The sequence below is a fragment of the Falco biarmicus genome, chromosome 3 (genome assembly GCF_023638135.1).
Source record: "Falco biarmicus isolate bFalBia1 chromosome 3, bFalBia1.pri, whole genome shotgun sequence".
NCBI lineage: Eukaryota > Metazoa > Chordata > Aves > Falconiformes > Falconidae > Falco > Falco biarmicus.
Genome location: NC_079290.1, coordinates 31040896 through 31065112, shown reverse-complemented (window position 1 = coordinate 31065112; position 24217 = coordinate 31040896). Strand labels below are relative to the sequence as shown.

The 24217-nt window shown below is 41.5% G+C and overlaps 1 protein-coding gene across 2 annotated transcripts in view; it reads left to right on the top strand.

The window, feature by feature from the left end:
* Positions 1-23688, top strand: part of LOC130146631 (neural-cadherin-like) — a 60161-nt gene extending 36473 nt beyond the window's left edge. Inside the window, exons 16-33 of one of the 2 annotated variants that reach the window (XM_056333002.1) lie at positions 11-154; positions 1872-2155; positions 3140-4757; positions 6642-6735; positions 7469-7653; positions 8257-8489; positions 9506-9783; positions 11385-11599; positions 11895-12022; positions 12850-12977; positions 13121-13244; positions 13328-13508; positions 16457-16623; positions 17296-17560; positions 18334-18514; positions 19877-20130; positions 21055-21209; positions 21632-23688. In XM_056333002.1, the coding sequence (XP_056188977.1) occupies positions 11-154; positions 1872-2155; positions 3140-4757; positions 6642-6735; positions 7469-7653; positions 8257-8489; positions 9506-9783; positions 11385-11599; positions 11895-12022; positions 12850-12977; positions 13121-13244; positions 13328-13508; positions 16457-16623; positions 17296-17560; positions 18334-18514; positions 19877-20130; positions 21055-21209; positions 21632-22033 (5036 nt within the window). In that variant the 3' untranslated portion in view covers positions 22034-23688. Of the gene's footprint in view, positions 1-10; positions 155-1871; positions 2156-3139; positions 4758-6641; positions 6736-7468; positions 7654-8256; positions 8490-9505; positions 9784-11384; positions 11600-11894; positions 12023-12849; positions 12978-13120; positions 13245-13327; positions 13509-16456; positions 16624-17295; positions 17561-18333; positions 18515-19876; positions 20131-20765; positions 20824-21054; positions 21210-21631 lie in introns of those variants that run through there. The other variant, XM_056333003.1, reaches the window with a different exon arrangement.
* The last annotated feature ends 529 nt before the right edge of the window (positions 23689-24217 follow it).

Genomic DNA, 24217 nt, shown 5'->3' with positions numbered 1-24217 from the left:
TCCTTCTTAGACACAGCCTATGTAAGGATTTTTGTCAGTGATGTGAATGACAACTCTCCAGCATTTCCTCGGTCAGTGTATGAGGTCAGCATAGATGAGGACAGGGATGTTGGAAGTCCTGTTGTGACAGCAACAGCAGATGATGAAGATGAGGGTGAGTAGACTCTGCATGGCTTTCTAAGTCCTCTTAGTATTACTGTGTGTTGTATGTAGGGCTACTTCCTTCATGGCAAGTAAATTTTCCGTATTCAGGAAGTGATTAAGCATTTCAAGCATTTGTAATAGTGAGGAGAAAAGTTCTGGGCACACAGGAGCATTTTCTTTCATTAGGTTCTCAGGTTTGCAGTGCAAAGGTTAAGCTAGCTGGCAATCTCTTTGGGGCAGAATGAAATCACCTGGAGTCACAACCCAGCTGTAACTTCACAAGAGGTAACATAAAAACTAACTCACTCCTGAGCATGTGTTTGCTTTGTGCTGACTCCTGTGCTTTCCAGGTCTCCCTGGGCATCAGTTTTACTTATTACTATTGCAAGAAAACCAAACCTGTGTGCTCTTTGGTGAGTTACTGGGTTGAATATACTTGTGGAAGAATCTGACAGACATTAGAATATGTGGGATGACATGGCCAGAAATGAAGGCAAGAATGAGGCAGGGAAAAAGGGAGAGCCAGACCTTCTTTTGGGGCTCACAATTACATCAGCTCTGATGGTGTGAAACTGCCCCTACAGTGTGGTGAGATCAGATGGGCTGAGCCAGTCCAACAGCATGCAACCACCACTCAGTTCCTGTCTTTGCTTTTACTGCGGCTTTTTTGCTCCTTTCATGAGTTGGTCCAGCTCAACTTGCTGGAGAAAAACAAACCAGTTTTAAAAAAGAAGGCAAGCTGGGTGTGCTGGTGACAGAGCCCAGATAAGCACCAGAGGAATGTGTTGCTGGGAGCAGGTGAGAGCTGACCATTCCTTCTGGTGGCAGTACTGTAATGCCTGTGCCTCTTAGTGCCCATGATGGAGAAGAGGCCATTCAAAACTGGCTGCTGCACTGGAGAGAATTTGGCAAAAGTGACTAGCAAGTGATGCTCAAACTCATGCTGCAAAGGCAGCCAAGCTCTTCCAAGCACTAATGTTGCACACAGCCTTTTCACTTTCTTGCCATCCGTGTTGTTCCAGTCTTTTAAAATCCACAGTTCACTCGCTACTTAAAATGCTGAATTTTCTTTCTACTCCTAGCGGTTCACCTATTTAATTTGGGGAATTACTTTCTATCCTGAAATGGAATGTCATGTATTTTTCTCCTTTTCAAATAAGTAAACATGAAACACCAAACACTCTTTTGGTTTTTTGTTCCTAAACATTTTGCAGCAATCAAACAACTGCTGTTGAACAGGTGGAATGTTCTTCTGAGATGTATTCTTGCTCACAGAGGACATTTGTTATATTTTAGCACCATCCAGTGGTATATATAAAAAAAAGGTTAAGGAATATTGGCATTTGAAATGGGAGACTTGGGAAACATTGAGCAAAAATAGCTTCTAGTATTTTAATAGCATGTTACTTTTTTGTTATTGGCAAATGAATGTACAGTAAATTAGAGGCACACAACTCCTTCATTATCAATAAACAGGTGCTTGTCCGTGACTGCAGATTGTATTTGTAAATATATGTAAATGCAGACCTAACCCCCAATCTACCATACACAAACCCTTCAAATTACATAGATGGGTCTTTCTGTTTGTGCCTATGCCTATGTTTTATCTCCCACACACACTGTAACAGTCTGGGTAAATAAGGCTTCTCTTGGGTACGTCAGCTGTGTACAGCTGGATGGAGCATTCACAGAGTGAACAGGCAGTGGTTGTTTGCTTTCTCTTGTAGGTGCAAATGCCAGACTAAGGTATCAGATCACATCAGGAAATGTGAAAGGAGTTTTTGACGTGGAACCTGAGGTTGGAACTGTCTTTATTGCTCAGCCTCTGGATTATGAACAAGAACAACGTTACGAGCTCCGGCTTGTAGCTTCTGATGGAAAATGGGAAAACCACACTCTTGTCATCATCAATGTTGTCAATAAGAATGATGAAGCACCAGTCTTCACTCAGAATGAATACCAGGGCAGTGTCTTGGAGGAGCTCACAGATCTGCCTGTACTTGTTCTAAAGGTAAAGCAGTTTGCACAAAGCAGAGCAAAACCTGGCTTTTTGTTCAGCTGAATCCCATCCATTCACACAAATTTAAAAAGTTAATTTCTTTATTGTGGGTGAGCCTTGGTATTCAGATGTAACTAGTAACTTTCTGTAAAGAAGAGAATAAAGAAAGCCTGGCTGAATTTGCATGGTGGACTTGCTCCCCTGACCAGCATAAATAATGGTTGGAATCAACAATCTTAAGGGTCTTTTCCGAATGATTCTGTTTGTAAATGTTAAAAAATGTGATGGCTTTCCTTCACAAAGCAGAGTTAGCATATTTTGAGTAACTGTATAAGCATAGCGTGGTTGGCAGGTGTACTTCGTGCATTTAGGTCACAGACTCTTTGGCTACATTTATACTACCCAATAAACATTACCAGGGATTGTTATTTGACTCTGGAACTCAATCATCTTCATTGTTTTGTTGGTACAGCAGTACCTGGCATGAGGACTGCTCAGCTGGCCCAACTAGTGGTCTCCCAAGCGATCCCTGGATGCAAATCAGGAGCTGGGAGTTCTCTCTGGCCTGTGCTGATAATCAGCTTGGCTGTATGGCCACCTGTGTTCGCAGCCTTCCATTCACCTAGAGAGCAACAGCCCCCATGTGCTTTTGTATTCCAGCTCCAAAGAGTTTCACAAGAAACTTTTGCTCAGCACATCTGTTACTGCTTGCTCTTGGTTCCTCCTGCAGTTATTTCCTCTTCCCAAAATAAGTATATTTTGGAAATATACTTTGGGAAGTAGAATGTATTAGTCTGTCTAAATGTGATCTTTCCCTAGGCCATGCATGATGTTTATATTGAAAGAGTACCTGACCTGAATAGCTGAAACCAGTAGATGTTTGCTGTTAAAATGCATGCTATTTATTTAGCCTGTGCAATACCAACTGCCATCAACAGAACAGTGATTTCCCCTTTTCTTTTTACATAAACACTTACCTGCTGTGGCTTGTTCCAGGTTTCTGCAACAGACCCTGACCAAGCAGCTGATCAAAATGCCATTAACTATTCCCTGCATGGGCAGGGGGCCGGCAGCGAATTCAGCATCAATGAGAACACAGGTGAGATCAGCGCAAATAGAAGATTGGACCGTGAGAAGCGATCAATGTGGCGCTTTCTTGTTCTTGCAACAGATGAGAGTGGAGAGGGACTGACTGGCTTTGCAGATGTAATCATAGAAGTGAGGGATGTGAACGACAATGCACCCCTTTTCCTCTGTGTGTTGGATGGCTGTTTCATGGGCCATGTCCCTGAGGATTCTCCAGCAGACACTCCTGTCATGGAAATGACAGCAGTGGACCTCGATGACCCAAAGGCTGGTGTGAATGCCGTGCTAACGTACAGCATCATTCAGAATGTCCAAAATGAAATTAATCTGGATTTGTTCTCAATTGATTCAGTTAGTGGCACCATCTATACAGTGCTTGGGTCCCTTGATCGGGAGAAGGAAGACAAGTACCTAGTAGTGGTTGAGGCCAGAGATGGAGGAGGGCTCACTGGGACAGGCACCGCCACTATTTTGGTGACCGATGTAAATGATCATGCTCCAGTCTTCCTGCAAAGGATCTACACGGCATTTGTCTCTGAGAATGCAAGTATTAACACTGAGGTGGCAGTGGTGTCTGCTGTGGACAGAGATGAGGGAGAAAATGCCATGGTGACGTTCAGCATCCTTGATGGGGACAACGACCGCAAGTTCTCTATAGAGACAGATGAAGTTAACAACTGTGGGTTTATCAGGCTGCGAAAGCGGATTGACTTTGAGAAGCCTCATGAGAGGGTGTTCAATTTGACTGTGAAAGCAGAGGACACAGATTTCTTCAGCGTTGCTCACTGCGTGATCTATGTGGAGGACTCCAATGACCATGCTCCTGTCTTCTACCCCCAGTTCTATGAAGTGGCTGCACTGGGGGAAGATGCACCAGTTGGCACCAAAGTTGTTCAGGTTTCTGCTGTTGACTTGGATTCTGGCCTGAACGGAAGGTTCTCATTTCACCTACTAAACAAGTCTGACCCAGGTGGCCAGTTCTCTGTGGCTAATGATGGGTGGGTGACGGTTGCAGGAGTGCTGGATCATGAGACAGTGACACAGTACCAACTCATTGTCATTGCCACCGATATGGGGCAGCCTCCTCTGACGGGCAGTGCCACTGTTTCAGTGACTCTGCAGGACATAAATGACAATGGGCCAGAGTTTGAGGCTCATTATAACCCAGTGGTCTGGGAAAACACAGCTTCTCCACAGGCTGTCCAAATGAATGAGACCTCTACGTTGCTGTATGCTAAGGACCGAGACACTGCTGCTAATGGTGCACCTTTCTCCTTTCATCTTCTCAGTGATTTCCACAGTCTGTCTAACTTCAACTTGCAGGACTTCCACAACGGAAGTGCCTTGCTCACTGCACTGCGTACCTTTGACAGGGAAGTGCACAAGGTGTTCTACCTGCCCATCCTGATCACGGACAGCGGGATCCCACCTATGAGCTCCACCAACACACTGACTGTCAATATCGGGGACCAAAATGACCACCCGCATTCTGCTGGCTACATGGAATGTCTCATTTACAGCTATGATGGTAAATCACTCCTTCTTGCTTGCTTCCAAATGTGACAGTAAGGTCAAAGGAGGTCTCTGTCCTCTTCCATGTAAACTAAGATCTTAGTAGAGGTGCTACTGAAATTTACTTAAGCCCCACCAGAGAGCAGTAGGTGTGTGGGGCACAGGACTCTGGGCCACTCGGTTTGTGGAAGAAACTGAGCCTTGAAGAAAAAGCGTAGCTGGCTGCTGTTCTGTGCGTGTTTCTATCAAACTTGAATAATGGTCTCTTGTTTTCAGAAACAGTTTTCCAGTAGCATTAACGTTTCAGGGGGAAAAAATTAACAGAATTCATAACATTGCTGAGAAGTGACGAGTCTGAATTCTGAGGACCTTCTTCCTCCTCCTTAAACCTTTTTCCTCCTCCAGACTGAATTCAGTTTTAGTGAATACACTTAAGTTGAACTCATGGTAAACTGCCCGAGACATTCATATGAACCTTCAGCTAACAAATAATGTCATGGGGGAATTTTCTGTGAACTTTGGTTGCAGGCAGTACAAGAGAAGCCACCTTTCCCTTCCTGCTTTGGCAATTAGCTAGCAGTTCTCTGGTGATCCAGTGTCCCCACATAATAAGCCCAACAGCAAAATAAACCACACAGGTAAAAAGATTTTGGGATGCTTGCACCCAGGTAGGCTCAGGTCATTTCTTCTACTCTGCTGTGTATCCTGTGGTTCGACAGCACATTAAATAGATTGTCTATCATGGATGCAATAGAAACTGCTTCTGTGTAGATGCTGTTGACGTTTATTTGTGCTGAAATGTTGTTCTGCCCGTTGAGTGCTCACTCTCAAGTTCAGCTTTTTGTAATGTTGAAACCAAGTCTGGTTGCTATTTGCTGAGAAACTCTGCTTATAGCCTAAGTACCAGATCTTTTCTTTAAGCCTGAATTCCCTTTTAGTTGCCTCTTTAAAGGTTAAACTCATCTGTACTGTTAATTTCTGGGAGGAAATATTCAAGTCTTCGTATCTTCAGTTATTTAAAATGTTAAGGAGTCAGAATCGGAAAGCTACTATCACAGTCGTTTGTACATTCATATAAGATGGAAGTCAAACACCAGGGCATCCTGTATACTGTCTCCTGCAAAATATCCAATGAAAGTTGCCACAGTTGCCAGAGAGGTACAGTTTTCTCTTCTTTTTGCATGTAGTCCCTCAGTTGTCAGGGTTTGTGCTGTTCCCTTTCACAAGGTGAAGTCCCACATTTTTTCCTCTTCTTTGTTTCTTTGCTCAGTAGATCTATGAATCCAGATAACTGTGGACTTTTCCTTCAGAAATAGCTTTTGTAAAAAAAAAAATACTAATTTGTGAGCATTGCTGAGAGGATGCAAAACCAGCAGAACACATGCTTCTTTCCATCTGACCCCAAATTTTCACCACCTACTCAAAATAAGCCTAGTTCCTCTATTTTGGACATCCTCTCTATCTTGCTGTAATTATCTCCAAATTGCTATTATTTTTTGCCCTTTATAACCCAGTCAGCATTTTGGTTGTTTGTCCTGCCAAACCCCAATCCCTGTCTAAACCACTCTGTAAGCTTGTTGGATACTGCAGCCAAAATAGTGAAAATGAAGGTCTGAATATCTTTTACATCTTTCCTCAGAGGTGGCTTTTCTTTTTTCCTTCCCATTGCTTTTCATTGCAGCCACCTGTTGAATTGTATCTATGTAGCCATCCAGCAAACACCCAATAAGCAGAACACCACACAGTATTTGCAAACTGGTGCCCATCTTCTCTAGGGAGCTATCACAACTGTTTTGTAGAGGTTTTAGACTTAAGACAAACCAGTAAAACTTGAATGGCCAACCTGTTTGTGCATGTGTGAGAGGTCTGACTGTGCCACTTCTGTGCTATCCTGTTGTAGGTATCCTCCCCACGACTGTATTGGGCCAGGTCCTTGCCCCTGATGATGATGATTGGGATCGCAAAATCTACCAATTTGAAGGGAAAACATCAAGGTATTTGGAGGGAAAAATGGAAGTTGGGTGAAATGTATGGTAAACTTGCCCACACACAAGACCATAAAAAGTATTTAAACTGCCTTTTTTTGAGAACAAGCGAGCAAAAGCATTCTGCTAGATGCTTGTGCATAGCTCTCCAAAAGCCCTTCTGAGTGTGAGGCTGCATTAAATAATGCTGCATGCCAAACCAGTCTGCTTCCCATTGCCTGATGGGCTAGAACACCATTATAAAGTCCTGTTCACAGTTGTACCCATAGTCAGCATCAGTGAGCCACTACAGAAAAAGTACTCACTAACTTCCATCCTTCATCCAAGCTCCTGGAGAGCTGGTGTTTCCATGTCACCACTTGTTGTAAGACCTTATTTGTATTGGATGTATTCACATCAAAGTGTCTGGATTGTGGCTGGTGTTGAGATGTACATGTGCCATTCAGAGGTTTTGACAGAGGTGTCACTCTCAATGTATGGCTATAGTAGCCTGAGTCTTCCTACACAGTTGATAAGGCATAAAAGCAGGAAGAAACCTTCTAATGGCGAGGAGTCGTTATGAGCCAAGAGAAGGCAATGTAACAAAGTTCTGTTCTGCTGTGTCCCTTCATGAAGGAACACATCTGCTTTCTTTGCTAGCTTTCCCAAAATAAAGTGGGTCAGAAAAACTAGCAGTGATGGTAATTACTAATTAGCTTTTGAACTTCTCATAGCTTGTTCCTTGGCTTAACTCTTATTACAGGTACTTTATCCTTAACGATAACTCAGGTTTGCTGACTATTAAAGAAGGAACTCCACCAGGAACTTACAACATAAGAGTTAGAGTCATTGATGGAGTCTGGCCAGATGTTGTCTCAACTGTAAAGGTTATAGTGAAGGAAATCAGAGATGATGCCCTCCATAATGCTGGTTCTATGCGAATAACAGGTAAACAATGTGATGAAGTACTTTAGGATCATAATACTGAAATCTACCTTTTTAATGTTACTGCTGTGTTACTTAGAATTCTAATGCTCTTAGACATGGGATGAGAGTTAATAGTTTTTTAGATAAGGGTTTGAAAATGCACCTTTGTATGGTCCTTTGACACTGCATGTGAAGAAGCATCTCTGGAGAAAAAAGACAGCAAGAAATGCTCATTTGATGCAGAAGACAAAGGTGAAAGATTTCTACACCAGATTTTTAATGAAACATACATTTCAGAAAAAAACCTTCATTTGAACAAGTGTCTGCCTGAAATTCACCAAATCATTTCAGTCTTTGTGGAAAAAGTAAAATCTTCTTAAACAAGTTTCTGATTTAAAAGAATAATAATAAAAAACAAATTAGTAAGAGTCAAAAAGCTTCAGAACACAAACTGTAAGCAGAAGCCAGCATGGAACATTTCAGAGCCTAAAATGTAAAATATTCCTGAATTTATAATTGACTCTATTTTCTGCAACCTTAATATTTATTCTGTGGTGCTCCTCTCTTCTACTGCTACAACATTTGCAAGATATGTGTTTGTCAGGTTTTTAACTTCCATTACAGATATCACTCCTGAGGAGTTCATATCCCAAACCCCTGAAAAAGAGAGTAAATACTACCAGATGAAGAAGCTGATTTCAGAAATTGTATCAGTCCAACTGGAAAACGTTCACATTTTCAGTGTATTAAATAGCCCAAATCAAACCCGAGGGGTTGATATTTGGTTTGCAGTTTATGGTCCACCTTACTATAAAGCAGAAAAACTTAACGGCAATGTAGCAGCCTCCAGAGCATGGGTAAGTATATCCATACTACACATGAAACCACAGCATCTTCTTATTGTGTCTATTCAGATAATATCCATTACCTAGTGAATGCACATACTTAGAATGACCGAGGGAGTAATGTGTGAGAAAAATGAAAAGGTTTAATCAGTAAAGTCAAACAGACCTTTCGCACATATTAGAAATTTCAAATGTGAATGTTTGAAAAGCCAGCCTATAAATATATATTAAGCAACCCAAATACAATGAGCTTTTAGGAATGTGAACATGTTTTCCCTGTTGAAAAGACTAAAAATCTGTATAAACGATGTGTTTGGCTGTTGCCTTTCTAGATGGTATCTTAATGTGTCAATTTTTAGTCCTCTACACAGAAATGTTCTGTAGCCGAAACTCACATACCACTCAGAAGTTCCAACTTTCTGAATTAAGAGGGCAAAGCAGTAAAATAACCACTCCCCAGTGGAAAACCAGGTTGGAAATGTGCATTGACAATTTAGTAACATTCCTGCCCCTCTTGCAAAAGAAGTATTGATAAGAGTTAAATGTCTGGGTCTGTTGGAAATGTGTCTGTTGGTACACAGAGGCTGAAATAAGGGTTAGGTTTAGAATCCGTGCCACAGTAGCAACCCACTCTCACCAGAAAAAGTATTGCTTCATTACCCCATGCCTGTCCACCCTTCCCAATATTCTTAAGACAGAGGTCCAAATTTAAAAACACAACTCAGGTGCTATGTAAATAATCCATCAGAACCATCAGTGATTAAAATTTATCCACTCAGCTTATGATGAAGATGATGCTATTTTTTGTCTTCCCAGTGCTTATCCATGCTATAATTGACTTAAACCAAGACTTTGGCCTTAACAGATGCCAGGCTGAACTGCCTTTGGCTGGGTAGGGTAGATGTTGGAAGGAAGTGGCACAGCAGCCAGTTTTGGAAATAAATAAGACTTGGGCTCTTCATTGCTGTCACTTGGGACTTTCCTTTCTGTTGACAAGTCAAATGAATGCTGCTAATTGTTCTCCACAGCTGGAAAACATCTTGAATATCAATATCACTCAGATTGGCATTGATGAATGTCTGACTGCAAACTGCACTCATAGCAGTGGATGCATCAGCAAGCATGAACAGAGCCATGTGCCAACAATAACCACAGCTGGAAATGTTTCACTGCTGTCTGTGACAGTCCTGAGTCATGCCCTGTGTGGCTGTGCAGCTCGGGAGAGCCCTCATCTCTCCTGCTCCTCATACCAGACAAATGCTTGTCTCAACGGTGGCACGTGCGTGGATACTGATTTGGGCTACAGGTTGGTAAAGACTCATCTGGTCTGCAAACAAAACACTTCTCGTTCAGTCTGTGAGGAGGGTGACGGGAAGCTTGAGGGGGCATCATTGCATGTCTTCTCACTGTGGCGGATCTGAGGTTTGTTATACTTCGTGCACATGTCTTGCAAACAAACCTCTATTTTCAGGTTGGTACTTAGATTTGACATAGTCTCCAGGAAAACCTTGGGAAGTTTGCAAGCTGCACCGGTTCCGTTAATGCTACCCCGCAAAATGCTCTTATTTTGTGCAGCCTACCTTAACGTTTTTTAATCACATCACTTAATAACCTCTTCCCCACGTTTCTTGCTTCATTTTTTCCCCAAAACAACAAGTCATAAATAAAATAGCATAAAGATGAAAAAAATGATGGGACTATACTAGCTGGGAATGAGCTTGGTCCCCCTCCAGAAGGCAAGCCTTAAGCATGTTTGCTTAAAAATGGTCATCCCAACATAGGAAAGTAGAAACAACTGGCCAGCCTCTCCTGAGCACCCTTGATAGGGGTGACAGGACTCATACTGAAGCTGCAGAAGCCCTGGTCGTGGTAAAGATATGAGTCTGACATTGTTGCTCATGTGTAAGCAACCAGGGAAATTTTTCTGCCCAGAAACACTTGGTAGGCTCTGATACCTATCATTTGCTCAACTCTGACGGTTTTTTGCTTCTGCTCCATATTCAGTAGTTTTGTGAGTGATCTTTTTCTGCATCTGACCGCTGTCGTTCTGCTCTCAGTAGGGACTAGCAATCTATGGAAAGCAGAAACCAAGAAGTAGGAACCCAGCTGGTCCCCCTCCCTGTCCTCCTTGCCCCTTTGGTTTCCCCCTTACAGTTTTTGTTATTGTCATGCTGTGATTACTCTCCTACAGAATACCCAGAGTATTAAGGAAAGAACCCCAAGCATTTATTTTTCATAGTGCAAAGGAAATAAACCAGCAAGTAGCTTGCCAGAAGATGTCAAGATCTACGACTGTCACATCTCTTCTTACCTTTTCTGGGTGATATTACCTTCCTGGGGAGATTCTGATTAGACACAAGAGGATCATTTTTCACCATGAGAACAGCCAGCCATTGGAATAATCTCCCCAGGGAAGTGGTAGATTCCCCAACATCAGACACTTTTCACATTCAGCTGGGCAGGGTGCTGGGCCATTTTGTCTAGACCGTGCTTTTGCCAGGAAAGGTTGGACAGGTGATCCCTGAGGTACCTTCCAACCTGGTATTCTATGATTCTGTGGTTCCTTTGCTTTCCCTATCAACATTATAAAGTCTTTAAACAAGCTTTTAAGTAAGGCTAGTGAAAAGAAGGTTTCTTTTTTTTTTTTTTCTGAAGAGATTAGGGGTTTTCATGTGCTTTGTATATTAAAACAGCTCTGTCATTTATTCACAGAATAAAAGCTAAATTGTGTTTCTACAAACAAGTCAATAGGGAACATTTTTTGATGGGAGTTTTGCTAGGGCTTAACCTGTGCTATGGCCTAGGCAACATGAGCTCCTGTGTTTAAAGCGGGAGAGCCCTGCTGTGGGAAGAGCCCTTCATGACTTCTGCTTGGATGGTGAATTTTTGCTTTTATTTATTTAATAGATGCAAATGTTCTGCAAATTTCCATGGACCAGACTGCCAGCAGACAAAACACAGCTTCAGAGGCCACGGTTATGCCTGGTTCCCTCCTCTTAAGCCTTGCTTTGAGAGCCACATCTCCTTAGAGTTTATCACTGAAGTCACCGATGGCCTTCTGCTGTACCATGGACCAGTGGCGCGAGGGCAGCCTGGAGAACGGGAAGATTTCCTTGCTTTAGGTTAGCACCTTAAAAAGTATTTGTTCTTTGTGTTTGTGCAAAGGTGAGATTCTACTTACAGGTGATAGGGTTTTTCTTAATAAAAAGTTCAGAAAGTTACTTTTGGAGAATAAGGAGAATGCAGAAAAATTGGCCACCATGCCTAGTTTGTATCCTGTGTCACTGTGTTAGAAGCTGGATTTCTTTAAGTGTCTGAAGAACTCCTCCAACTAAAATCTAACCGCAACAGTCGTTTCAACTGAGTTTGAGTGGGAGCATGGTTAGTGCATATCCAATAAGTGTCTTTCCTTTGCAGAGCTCTCCAGTGGTGTCCCGTCGCTGACCGTGAGCCACAGCTCTGGTGAGCTTTTCCTGCAGCTGTCACGAAAAGTTAATGTTGCAGATCGCCGCTGGCACAATATTAAAATTATAAATGATGGAAAGGCAAGTGTAAATATGGACTATCCTGTGGAAGCACTAATTCATGTACTTAGTTATTCCTTCCAAATCTTTCCTCCCTTCTGTAAAGTTCTTTTATCAATTAGTCTTTCATCACCTGCAACAGCAGGGACTGAAGTTTGTCAGCCCATATCTCCTCTTGAAGCAGTGAAGCAGAACAAGGCCTGGAGAAGTCAGATCCAATTTTGAAACTGGGCCGGCTATTTACTTTGTTTAATGATCCTGTCTATTGCTTAGACTACAGAGCTGTGATAATCCAAGGGCTAAATGATTCCTGGACTGATGGAGTGAAATATCCTTAATTTCTCTGAGTGGAAAACCCTGCTGCACCAAATGACTTTAGACTTGCAGCGCAAAGGAGATAGATAGGCTTTTGTGTATGGGGAACATCTTGCTGATATAACACTGGTGAAGGCATCTGCTAGACTCCCCCTTCTTCTCCCACATAAGACAAGCTGTGGGGCATGTCAGGATCTGGGATGGGGAGCCTAGCAGACCGTTCACTCTGCTAGATTGTCTCTCTGAGTTCTGATTTGGCAGAAAACTCCCAAGAAAATCCCATCTTCCCTCTACCATGTTAGTGACTTGGCATGGCCATAGTAGACTCAGATCTTTCTTAACGTATCTGAGTTATACACCATGTGCAATAAATTTCCAGATTAGTATGTGGAAGTGTTTTATTATTTTAATAAAGTCTTCTGCACTGTACTTGCTAGTTACTATTCCACTTTCTGCTAAATGAAAGTAAATGTGTAATTAAAATATATGCACATCTCTGAATGCAATTGTTTTAAATAATGCTTTTTTTCTAGAAAGTGAAGCTGATTCTTGACCACTGTGTAAATGTCTCGGTTAGAGATAATGACAGTGTCATTAAGAAGATGTCCCAAATGGATCTGTCTGCATGTGAAGCCTCTGGAGAGACTGTGGAATCTCAAAGGTAAAAAAACCCCAACAACAAGAACCGGAAACATAATTACTTAAAAGAGCTAAAGGGGAGGGGAAGGGGAAGAATCAGCCACGTTGCTGTGTTTTGCATGCCACTAATTCTTTCTTTCCCTCCCTTCCCTTCATCATGGGTAGGCTCTTCAGTGGCCATCAGCCCCTGCAGCTGGGTGGTGTTAAGAAGACTTTGCCTTACCACAGTTCACGAAGGCATTTCAGAGGGTTTGTTGGCTGCATTCGCAATGTCATTGTCGATAGTAAGGTAGGGCTACTAAGGCCAGTCTTGGGTTTACCGCTGTTAACTGTAGACATCTGATGTGATGCTTCCTCTTTGTCCTTTCCCAGGTCTATGATTTAGAGCACCCTGCAGAGTCCTTGAACAGCGCTCCTGGCTGTGTCCTTACAGATGAAATGTGTCAGAGTGGTGGGATGGCCTCCTGTGGCACCCACGGCAAGTGTGTTGGTGGTTGGGATTTCTTCCGCTGTGACTGTTTCCCAGGATATGCTGGACCAGCATGCAAAAAAGGTACTGCAAGTTCTAGGGAAAAAATTATGGTGAGGTTGTGCAGGAACAGCATCAAACATACTGCTCTAAATTTGCCACGATTTGGAACCGAGTAGTGTAATAAGACCATGCTGTACTCTGGGAATGATTTAGATCTGCAGCAATGTAAAGATCCTTCTAACTGTGGTTGAGTAAAGTAGTGTCACAGATGAGGGTCTTGTTGAGACCTGCTTTACTTTGCAGGAGAGGCAAGTGGTCAGATGGATTGTTTCGTCCTTTTCATCACAGCACCTTCTCTCTCAGTGCTGATAGATGAAACATTCTGCCTTGTGCCTTCTTCCTCTGATCATACTGTCCACAAAATGTAGTTTAATGAACATGGTGCTATTTGTCCCCTTGCAGTGGTTATAAGCGTGATGAGGTTGCCAGCTTGGTAAGTTCTCTTTGTGAAACCTGGGGGCATAACCCTCAAGTTATCCGCAGGCCGAATTTTCCATCTATAAAATAGGGATAATTGCATTTGTGTCTGTCACTGGAATGAACGGAAAGTTGTGCAATGCCCCTAGACCACAGCAGTGGGTGCACCTGGGGACATAATACCAGGAGGGCTCCAGCAAATGTGTTATCTTGTACAAAATCAGCACAAAAGCTGTATCAGAGAACAAAAGCATGCAAGGATGGATAATGAAAACCTCAGAGACATTGTAAGAAAGTGCAAAATTTTAGCACAATTCAAAACTTTAGGAAATAAATTATTTAACTCCTAGTAGCCCCACAGCCATGTTTGGTACAGGGGACACACACCTGAAGTTGGCTCTGTCCTCCCTATCTTAATACCCTCATCAGCCATTGCTCTGAAGCAGAAATCAGAAGTGAGTTTCAGGGGTTTATTGGGACTTGACTTGCCTGTATCTGCCTTCTCCCTCTAGGTACAAGGTAGAAATGGTGGGGTTGATAATAACAGTCTATAATGAGAACCAGTGCCCCGTAAGTCTGGGGGCTTTGTGTAGTGTCGGAAGAGAATTAGCCCCCTCCATCCTGTAGTCTGAATGAGCTACAGGTGAGGGTGAGCAGCAGTGAGCAGCTGAAAAGAAGCACATCCAAGCTAGCATTGAAGCAATGTGTAGTGATCAATAGACAGGACTGGTGGTGTATTGCACATATACTTTCAGCTCAATGTGCGTACTTTTCCTTCTTGCATATGGAACAATAATATCCTATGCAGGCAGCCAGACCCTCTCTTCCTTTCTCCATCTGCCACACCAGACTTAAAAGTTATGACAGTAAATTACCCAGTGGAAGCTCTGTCTGTCCAGCGGGGTGAGGACTGGAATCGTAATTGGAATGCTCTAGGCCTGGAGCCTTCACTGTTTAAAGTGTTTATAATGACCATGGAAATGGTTAATAAAGTTCAGTCATTTGTATTAACGTTTTGCAGACAGGTGATACTGGTTTATAAACATCCACCTAGATTTAAACCTTACTCTGTTCTGCATTATCTTGGGATGCTGGTTCACAAGCCCAACTGCTGTATTGGCTCCTACCCCTCACCACTGCGGGACAAACCAAGTGCTCAGAAAGTAATTACTCCAAATCCATGTCGTATCCTGAGGTAATAGGAAAACTTTTTTCGATATATATATATTTTTATATTTAAATATATTTTTAAAAATAGGAAAAAAGAATCCGGCTTCTTCCAATACATTGGGCTGCAAAATGCTGATGTTCAACTGGTGCTTTCTGAATGGCTGACCCTTGCTCACAGCAAGGAGCAGACAGCTGGGGACAGCAGTCAATGTAATGTCCCAGGAAAATCCATGCCTGTTCATCAGCTAGAGCTTGTAGCTGCAGACAGTGAACAAGAGAGAACAGTGGGTTGGGAAGAATAGTATGAGGGGAATAAGTTAGAGGAGAGACGAGAACATGCCTCAAGACAGAAAAGAGAGGAGAAACGGTGAGAGGAAAAGAGAGTGCAGAAATGAAGTCTCTTGATCATTTGATATTTCATGTCCTGGGAACCAGACTAAATGCCCCAGGATGAGCTGGGAACTCTGGATTTCTACTTGCCTGACACTGACCTCAGATTAGCTGTTGGTGACTCAGTGTTCTTCCTGCCTAGTGAATAAATTGGACTATGTCTTTATTTGGTAAGAAGTTTCTTTTTTCTTAGTTTCTTTTTTCAACTAAGCTGTGCCCAGAACAAGCAGACATAGGATTGCTGTCAGGTAGCAAGACTGAAATGGGTGCCTGCTGTGTAAGCGCACCAGGGTCTAGGTGGTTTAGTGGGTTTTGATTTGCACAAAAGTGTGCAGTGCAACTTCATCAAACTTTCTGCCGGATCACTCTCAGATGGATTCCCCAGGATGATGGGGAATGAATAAATTTCAGTGCATTTTCCCTAGCTACAGTAATAAACACTGACTTAATCTCTGTTTGTAATTTAAAAAAAAAAAACAACCAAGATGACTTTTGACTCTGTACCTGCTCTGAGACTTTTTCTTGTGCCAACTGAAATGGGAAGTGCATACTTTCTAACAGTGAGGGTTATTAACCACAGGACTAAACTACTGAAAGAAACATTAGATTATCTCTCATTATTATTTTTTTTCCTTCAGATCAATACCAACTAATTTACTGGAAGACATGCTTCAGATCTCAAAAAAAAATTAAAATATTATTGGGCTCAGTGTAGGAGTGATTGGTAGAACATGTAGCTTGTGACAGGCAGAATGTTAAGAGACAGTATCTAATTGTTCCTTTCCTGCCCAAATTCTGTATCCTTGATTTGTTCTTTTTCTCTTAATTCCCTTCACAGTGGGGGGTGCTTTCCATGATGCTTCATTACATTGCCAAAGTTTCTTAAGAACTAAAACTAAGCATTCAGAACTGGTTAATTATCAAGCAGTAGAGAACTGAGGGAGCAGTAGTTTCTGAGATTTTCACTTTGGTTTTGTGTGTGTTGTGCTTAGTTCTTCCAGAATGGGCTTTCGGAAGGGACAGTTGGATCCATTATGAGCCAAGAAGCATCCTCAGCTCTCACAGCACTCAGATTCAGCTGATGGTGCGCACCCGTATCTCGCACAGCACCCTTCTCAGCTTGGCCTCAGCAGATGGGAATGGATACATCCGCCTGGAGGTAAGCAGTCCAAAAGCCATTCTGTTTCACCGCTCTTAAATTGTCATGGAGTACCCTAGTAAGAGAAAAAGGTGTAGTTTACAATTAAGGATACCTATTCTGTAATGTAATAAAGAGCAAGAATTTTCCGTATGAGGGTAACTACTCTCATTTTTGTTGTCTTTCTCAGTATTACCCTTTCATAGCATAGATTCTAGTTGTTTCATTGCCTGCAAAATGTACAGGCAGTGCATGTGGTACACATGCATGAAGAAGATTGTTTTGTCCTGTTTGCCTTTTCCCTTTGCTTCTATATGTCTCTGGCTATAAAACTTGTCTCTACATTTTTGGTGCTGCTGGAAAAAAATATCTCTGGGTTATATTAGCTATACAGAGGCTAATTATTCCAATTGCAACCGGAGGGTCAGCTGGGAGGACCTAGAGGTAGACATCAGTGGGGAGAAGACTGATAAAAATGTTTATGTGAGTTAGAAGAATGGCTTGTGAAGAAGAAATTTGATAATTCCTGGACCTGCAGTTTTATTGTGGTAATTTTTATCTAGGAATAAAGCACTTAAAAACAAGACTGCCATTTTCATTTTAAAAACTCGGGTCCATTTCTTGAGGCAGGACTGTGTAATAACATTTAGAAGTGCATTTCTTTTATTAAAGGTCTTTATCATCTTCCTCTAGGTGGTTGAGGGTTTCTTTAGTGTTAACTTCAGTTTGGGAGACAAAGATCACTCTCTGAGAATGAGGACATTACGTATAAACAATGGCCAGTGGGTTCTTCTGGCCATGGAGCGCTACAACAATGAATTTACCCTGCGCGTTAACAGTGGTGGAGGTGATCAAGAAGTGACCTCTGTCTTGGGTACAAATAGATGGTTTGAAATGGATTGGACAAGCATCGTGCTAGGAAACCGCCTTCCCAATCATTCAGAGAGTGACTTCCAAGGTATGTGATATGATGGGCTCCTAAAAGTGGCATCTTTGACTGTACTGGAGAGTCTAAAACGCAGGTAAGAATTCCCATGGAGACTACTATGCCCATGAAATCACACCTCCTCTACTAGAGAATTCAAAGCCAATGTTCAACTCTGTTTGCCATTGTATCTGGTCCTGCTGAAGATGTGAGATTTCCTGTAGATACTAAAAAATAGCCCTTCTGATTGTATTTCCCATGCCAAAGACCCCAAGCAGGGAACTCATGCTGCAGTCTTCACTCCCTTTGTGCCTTGGAAGGGTTTAAGGAACAGACACAACACCCCGTGGTAGGAGGAAGAGGATCTGCAAAGCAATTCATGGTGTCTGTCTCCATTTCCTGGGGTGGGGTGCTGGGACTTCGAGATTGTGGCTCAACTAGAAGACAGCTTTTTCGATTCTGTTGCTTCTCATTCAGCCCCACTTTAAAGACTGAAATTTAAATCGAGATTAATTTAGTGGTGCTGTTCTGGTTCATAGCAGTTCTGTTAAATCATTGCATTGCTATAGCCAAGCTGTCCTGGAAAAGTACCATCAGTCTGTAGATCAGCCAGAGCACGTAGTCACATGTCCTGTAGCTCTTCTTATAAAATAAAACTTATAAGCAGTATAAGGATCTTTTTTAAAAATGTTTTAAGTTTTCTACAGTGCTCTAAGATCTCCTGCATATGTGTTGGGGGTGAGGCTTAAGGTGGGGAAGTTGCTAACTCAATGTATTTCTCTGTATACTCCCCTACTTTGATGCAGGTTGTATGCGTGATGTTCAGCTGAATGGTCAGCCACTTCTCATGGAGGGCAAAAGCACAGAGTTCGGCTTAATTCTGAGGCGGCAAGGTGTCACGATGGGATGCCATTCCAGTGCCTGCAGCAGCCAGCCCTGTTACAGCCCTTTCCTTTGCGTAGACCTGTGGAGAAAATATGAATGCCGGTACATTAAGCTTTGGTTTTCATCCAGGGGTGGCTGGGAAGCTCGCTCTTTCCACTTCAGTTCAGGCAACTTGCTTCTAACAGTGAAACTCCCTCCTGATCTGGCCAGAGAGGAGCATCCCAAGGAGAAATCCTTCTCTCCATCCCATCTCCCATTAGGGACCAAACTTGCCTTTTCCTGCAAGTCTAATATGGAACCTATTCACCACTTTTTCCACGGTGAGATCACAGGCCAGTGAGGAAGTGAAATGCCCTTTGATAAAAGGTGGATTGCAAAAGCTTTGGTCTCTCCTTCTCCGTGTGAAAATATATATATTCTTATATAGTGGGTGTATATGTATGTGTATAAAATATATATTGCATATACAGTATATATTTACATATATTTTCTGTAAAGAAGTTCAAATTAATCATGCTTTGTATGAAACAATGACACCTTCAAAATTAGACTGTCACAAAACTGGATTCTAAAATTGGCTGCCCAGGGTCAGAACCAAAGCCCACCAGGTGGCATGCTACACAGTTAGTTCCTTGGAGAAGATCCACTCTTTAAAGAAAATGTTCAAAATAAATAATAAAATATGCAAATTAAAACACAGGCATTTCTGTTATTAAAACCATACATACATACCTGAAGGAGTGGGAGAAGGATCCACTTGAATTCCTTCAATTCAGCCAAAATTTGGCACTTCTGAGGCCCGGTGATTCATTGCTGAAGGAGGCTGTGAGATGGTCTTAAGAGCACCTTGAGACGCTCCTTTCTTCAGTCATCTAGTGAAAGAACAATATGAAGGCTCGTCCATTTATTCGCTAGTATTTCTTCTTTGGATTGCAGGAAGCAGGTCTGTGCCCTCACAGTATTCCTCCATGGCCTCTCCAATTGCATAGCAGAAGTAATCACTTTCTCTGCAGTCCTGAAGGACAAGATTGGTCATTCTGAGGCGGTCAACGACATCTCTCCCAAAGGTCCAAATGAACATTACAAAGCATATACTATGCTAGCTAGCCTTTTTCCCATTGATCTCAGCTATTCATTTCTTTCTAGGGGTTTTGAACATGTCTGTAGAAAAAGGGTTAATCTGTTCAGAAGCCAATGCATCCATTTTTTAAGGAAGGAGTTGAAGGTCTTCTGCCTATCTTCTGAAGAGGGAAAGCAGAATATATGTTAATGTTTTCATAAGCCTACTAGCTCACTCTGTTAGACTTTACATGTATTTCATACTCTCAATGTGGATTTGTGGTTTGCTTGAAAAGATGTTAATTGTTAGCTTTGAAGAGAAGAAAAGCAACAAACTGCACAAAACAACATACAACTCCAGGTGCTTTGCTTGCCTAAAAGATACCTTCTGCTTTTGATGTTCAGGTGCCCAGCTGGGAAAGTAGAAGTGACTGACAACCTTACAGGGCTCAGACACTGCACCTCATCACCTTGTGGACACTGGACCTGTAGGAATGGGGGTACCTGTGTAGCTCAATCCCAAGACAAGACTATCTGCCAATGCCCCGAAGGTTATAAGGGAAGATGGTGTGAAATTAGCCAGGTGAAGGCTGGAAGACCCATTGGACTCAGCTCTGGCTCTATTCTAGCAATCAGCATGTGCCTCCTTGTCTTCCTAGGTAGGAAAGCAAGTACCTTTTTTCTTTCTTTTTAATCTTGTACCTTGCTCCATTGAATCTAATCTGCTTTACCCTTGGATGTTGTGATCAGTGTTTCACTTTTTCTGGAGATCACCCACTGGGAGTTCATCTGAGGGTGCTAAAAAACAAGCGTTAGCACATTGTTCTAGTTTACTTACTTTGAAACCAGTTCAAGCAAATTTAGGACTTCTCCTTTTAGAATCACTTATTTTCAGTCCTTCTTAAGTGAGAGCTTTCCATCTGTGTGTGCAAATCTGTGTGCAGCTGCATTCCTCTCAAACTCCCACCTGCCCTGAGCCCTTACATTTGTTATAGGTAGGACCTACAGCTAGTACCTGCTGTTCACATATTAGGAAGGAAGAGAGAGATCTTCCCCTAGAAAGTTTACAGTCTTAACAGGGGAGCCTCATTAAGAGTGTGAAACAGAAAGAGATGTTCACAGTGTGTCCAGTTCAAGATGCACTTTGGCTGAAAAGTTAATAACATCATAAAAGTATTTTCATGTTGATAAACTGCATACACATGTCAGAATAGTAAAGACTCCATGACTATATTACACTTGTAACCTTCATTAAAACAGTGTTTTACTTACTTTGGGTATCTTATTTACTCAGGATTGGTGAAAGGCCAGAGATTGGCCAAAATGCCTTCTATTTAAATGGATTCCTTTAGGTAAGTAAAATACCCTTTTAATGAAGTTTATGATGTAATATACATAGATGATTCTTTACATTCCTGAATATAAGTTGTTTATGTATTAAAAATTATGCATTTCTTACCTGGGAATTTGATTGTCAAATTAAGAGTTAATTTAATATCTCAGGAGTCATATATCTACTTATTTATCATGCATCATACGTTGTCATATGTCACATAACAAATATGTGTCTTTATGTCTTCTAGCACTCTTGGTCTCCTACACAGTGTGGAGTCAGTGGGGAAGTTCAGGGTTTCGGAAAGGAGGAATTTACCACATTCCTGAAGAGCGTGAAAGCTGGGAGGATGTTAGAGAAAATGTCTTCAATTATAATGAAGAAGGAGGTGGAGAACGTGACCAGGTATGATTGCAGCTTCAGTCCAGTCCTCCTCTTGCAAATCCAACCTCTCCTCACCTTCCTTTCCCAGACCTTTTATTGAACATACTGTCCTTATCGAATTGGCTTTTTATTTTTTATTTGTCTTTAACCTGAAGTACTCTTGAGTGGGAGGCTTCTATTTCAACCCGGTCTGTACCTTTCACAATGCTGGTCATCTGTGGCCACCTTGGAGGGGGCTGCTTTGAACACAGCATTCTTCCTTTAGCTGAAGACTATCATTACAATCTGAACATAGCTCTCTGAACTAGGGCCTCTCTTTTCTTCAGCTTGTAGAAAACTTAAGAGCAACCACTTCTGTGTTGCGTTGAGGTTTAAAACATTTTTTGGAACCTGTTTCCTTTTGTGTTGTTTCTCTCTGATATTTGCATTCTTTTTTCTTCCAGAATGCTTATGATATAGGTGAACTGAAGAAACCTCTCCACACCACTCCCCACTGCTCCTTGAGGGTGGCTGCTCCACACTCCAGGAGACCCACTGGCCCAAAAAAGGACTCACTCCCACAACATGCACATCAAAACCAATCGGCATCAGCTGTTGCCAGCATCCCAGATTTCAAGGAATATGTTTCTCAACTCATCTGGGATGCAGACAATGATCTACAGAGTCTTCCAGCTGACACTATTCATTTGTACTGCTTAGAAGGGCAATGCTCTCTAGCGGGGAGCCTTAGTTCCTTAGACTCCATTAGTGGTGATGAAGATCTAAATTACGATTGCCTCCAAGAGTGGGGGTCAAAGTTTGACAAGCTTAAAGAACTCTATACAGTCTCAAATGAACACTTGTAACTGGAGTTAAAGGAACTTGACACATTGCCATGACATATGGACACTGCTTTTAATAATGCCATTTTTTATATATAACGTACATCAAGTAACTTACTTGATGCAAGTTTTTAGTTACAGTAGTATGATATACGCGCTTTTCCCAGGAGTGATAATCTGAATGGTGTTTTTATATGCACTGTACAAACAGTTTTGAATCATAGAATTGCAAAGACTTTGAAAGCATGGATATTCTTGAAAAGTTTGGAACGTAGGCTTTGTGTAGAATAGCATTATAATATCCCTTTTTATTTGTGCAGACCATGGTGACTTAGTAGAATTATCCTGGATGCAAGAACTTGAATTATTTTCTCCCTAGTATTAATATGAATCCCAACAGGTTGGTAACAATACGTAGGGCATTTTTTTTAAATTGCATGAATTTTAGACTGTGAAATAATTATTACAAATATTAAATATAAAACATTTTATATATCTGGTTTTCTTGTCAGCTTTTTTTGTCCCACTAAACTGTAATCTCCCTTGACATCACACACACACCACCTCACTCATTATTACAGGCTGCTGAGACTTACTCTGTCAGACCCTTTTTCTAATTACCCATAAAGAGTGGCAAGATCCTAGCTGTGAATAGCATTTTGCCGGTCTGCCAATTTTACACTCTTAAAAGCGGGTTTAAGACCCAGAAAATGTTTCTATTTGGTAAGCTTTTATTTCCAACTTTGCTTTTCACGTGGAGCCCTTCTTCAAAGTCTGCAGCAGGAAAACAGAACAGCTGAAGTGTCAAAGTTAATAGGTGCTTACAGAGTGCTTGAAAGCTCTGAAACGCTAAGGTTTTTGAAATTGTTGTCTACTCAGTGTTTTTTTAATTACCAGTATAACATGATATTCAATGTTTGTTTTTCACTGAAGTCTTGACACTTCCTTTTATTTATAAATACTGTTTTAAAATTAGATATTTCATAACTATTCATAATTTTACTTGGCATAAAAAATGTAAATGTAAATTAGTTTTGTACCTAGAAGGAAGATTTTGATACTATTAGAACAAGTATAATTTACACTGAAAATTGATTGAACAAAGCCACTGTGTGAACTGAATAAAACAATCTGCATTAATTCTGTAAAATTATACATAAAATCGTACTAAAATAGCAATATTTATTAGAAAGATTTGGAGCAAAGAGTCAGTATGAGCCACTCCTTCATGCCAAAGTCTCACATGGCTGGACATTGATTGTTCTTACAAAGTCATAAAAAATAAATACTGTATTAACGTATAGCCTCATCTTACTTAATGTAAATGTTTCCTCCTTTCTAAAGATGTATGGTATAGTAAGAAACTACAAAATCTCTTACATCTGGTCATATTACATACGTTGTTGGAGCGGATGAAAACTGCTGAGCCCCAGAACTTCGGTAAGGTGACTGTTCCGAGTCTTGAACTCATAGAACATTTTCATGAAGTGCGTATACGTTTTTATTGCTCTTTATTAAGTTGTCTCTTCTGAACTTGGTATCAGGTAAAGCTTAGCATAATTATTGGTAAACTGCCTCTTCCAAAAGAGACCAGGCTAACAATAATTTCCCAAAGGATTATTTTGTAATTTATATTCTGAAACTGAACGTTTTACATATGGATGCATTAAACAATAACTCAGGAAAGCTGAAGCAGTAGTTAATTTTTTGCCTTCAAAAAACTGAAGACAGAAAGTAACACAGTAACAAATTGCATTGTAGTCAGGACATGTAATGTCCTTACGGAAGACAAGAAAGAGGAAAGCTCTTCTGTCTCCTTGGCTCACTTATGGCAAAATGCAGGACGTTCATGGCTGGCGGGTCACTGTCCAGCTGCATAGTTAGATGGCCTAAGGCTGAGAAAGGGCCGTACTGGGCACCAGTTTGATGCAGTATCTCCTGTTCTGCTTGCTGCAGAAGTTGTGGCTGTTGAGTAGGTAAGTAGCAGTCCTGCAGGAAAGGAAGAACAGCCTAGCTGCTTACAGCAGTGACTGGGGCAAAAGAGATTTGCATTGTGTATCTACATAGAAAACTTGCCATGCAACCTTTGTGAGCCCTTTTCTTGGGAAAATATTTGAAAATCATTCAGCTAAATGACTTAAAAGCTTCTGCTAGTCATCCTGCTTCTCTGCCAGACACTGACATCCTAGGAACAGGGATATACGGAAA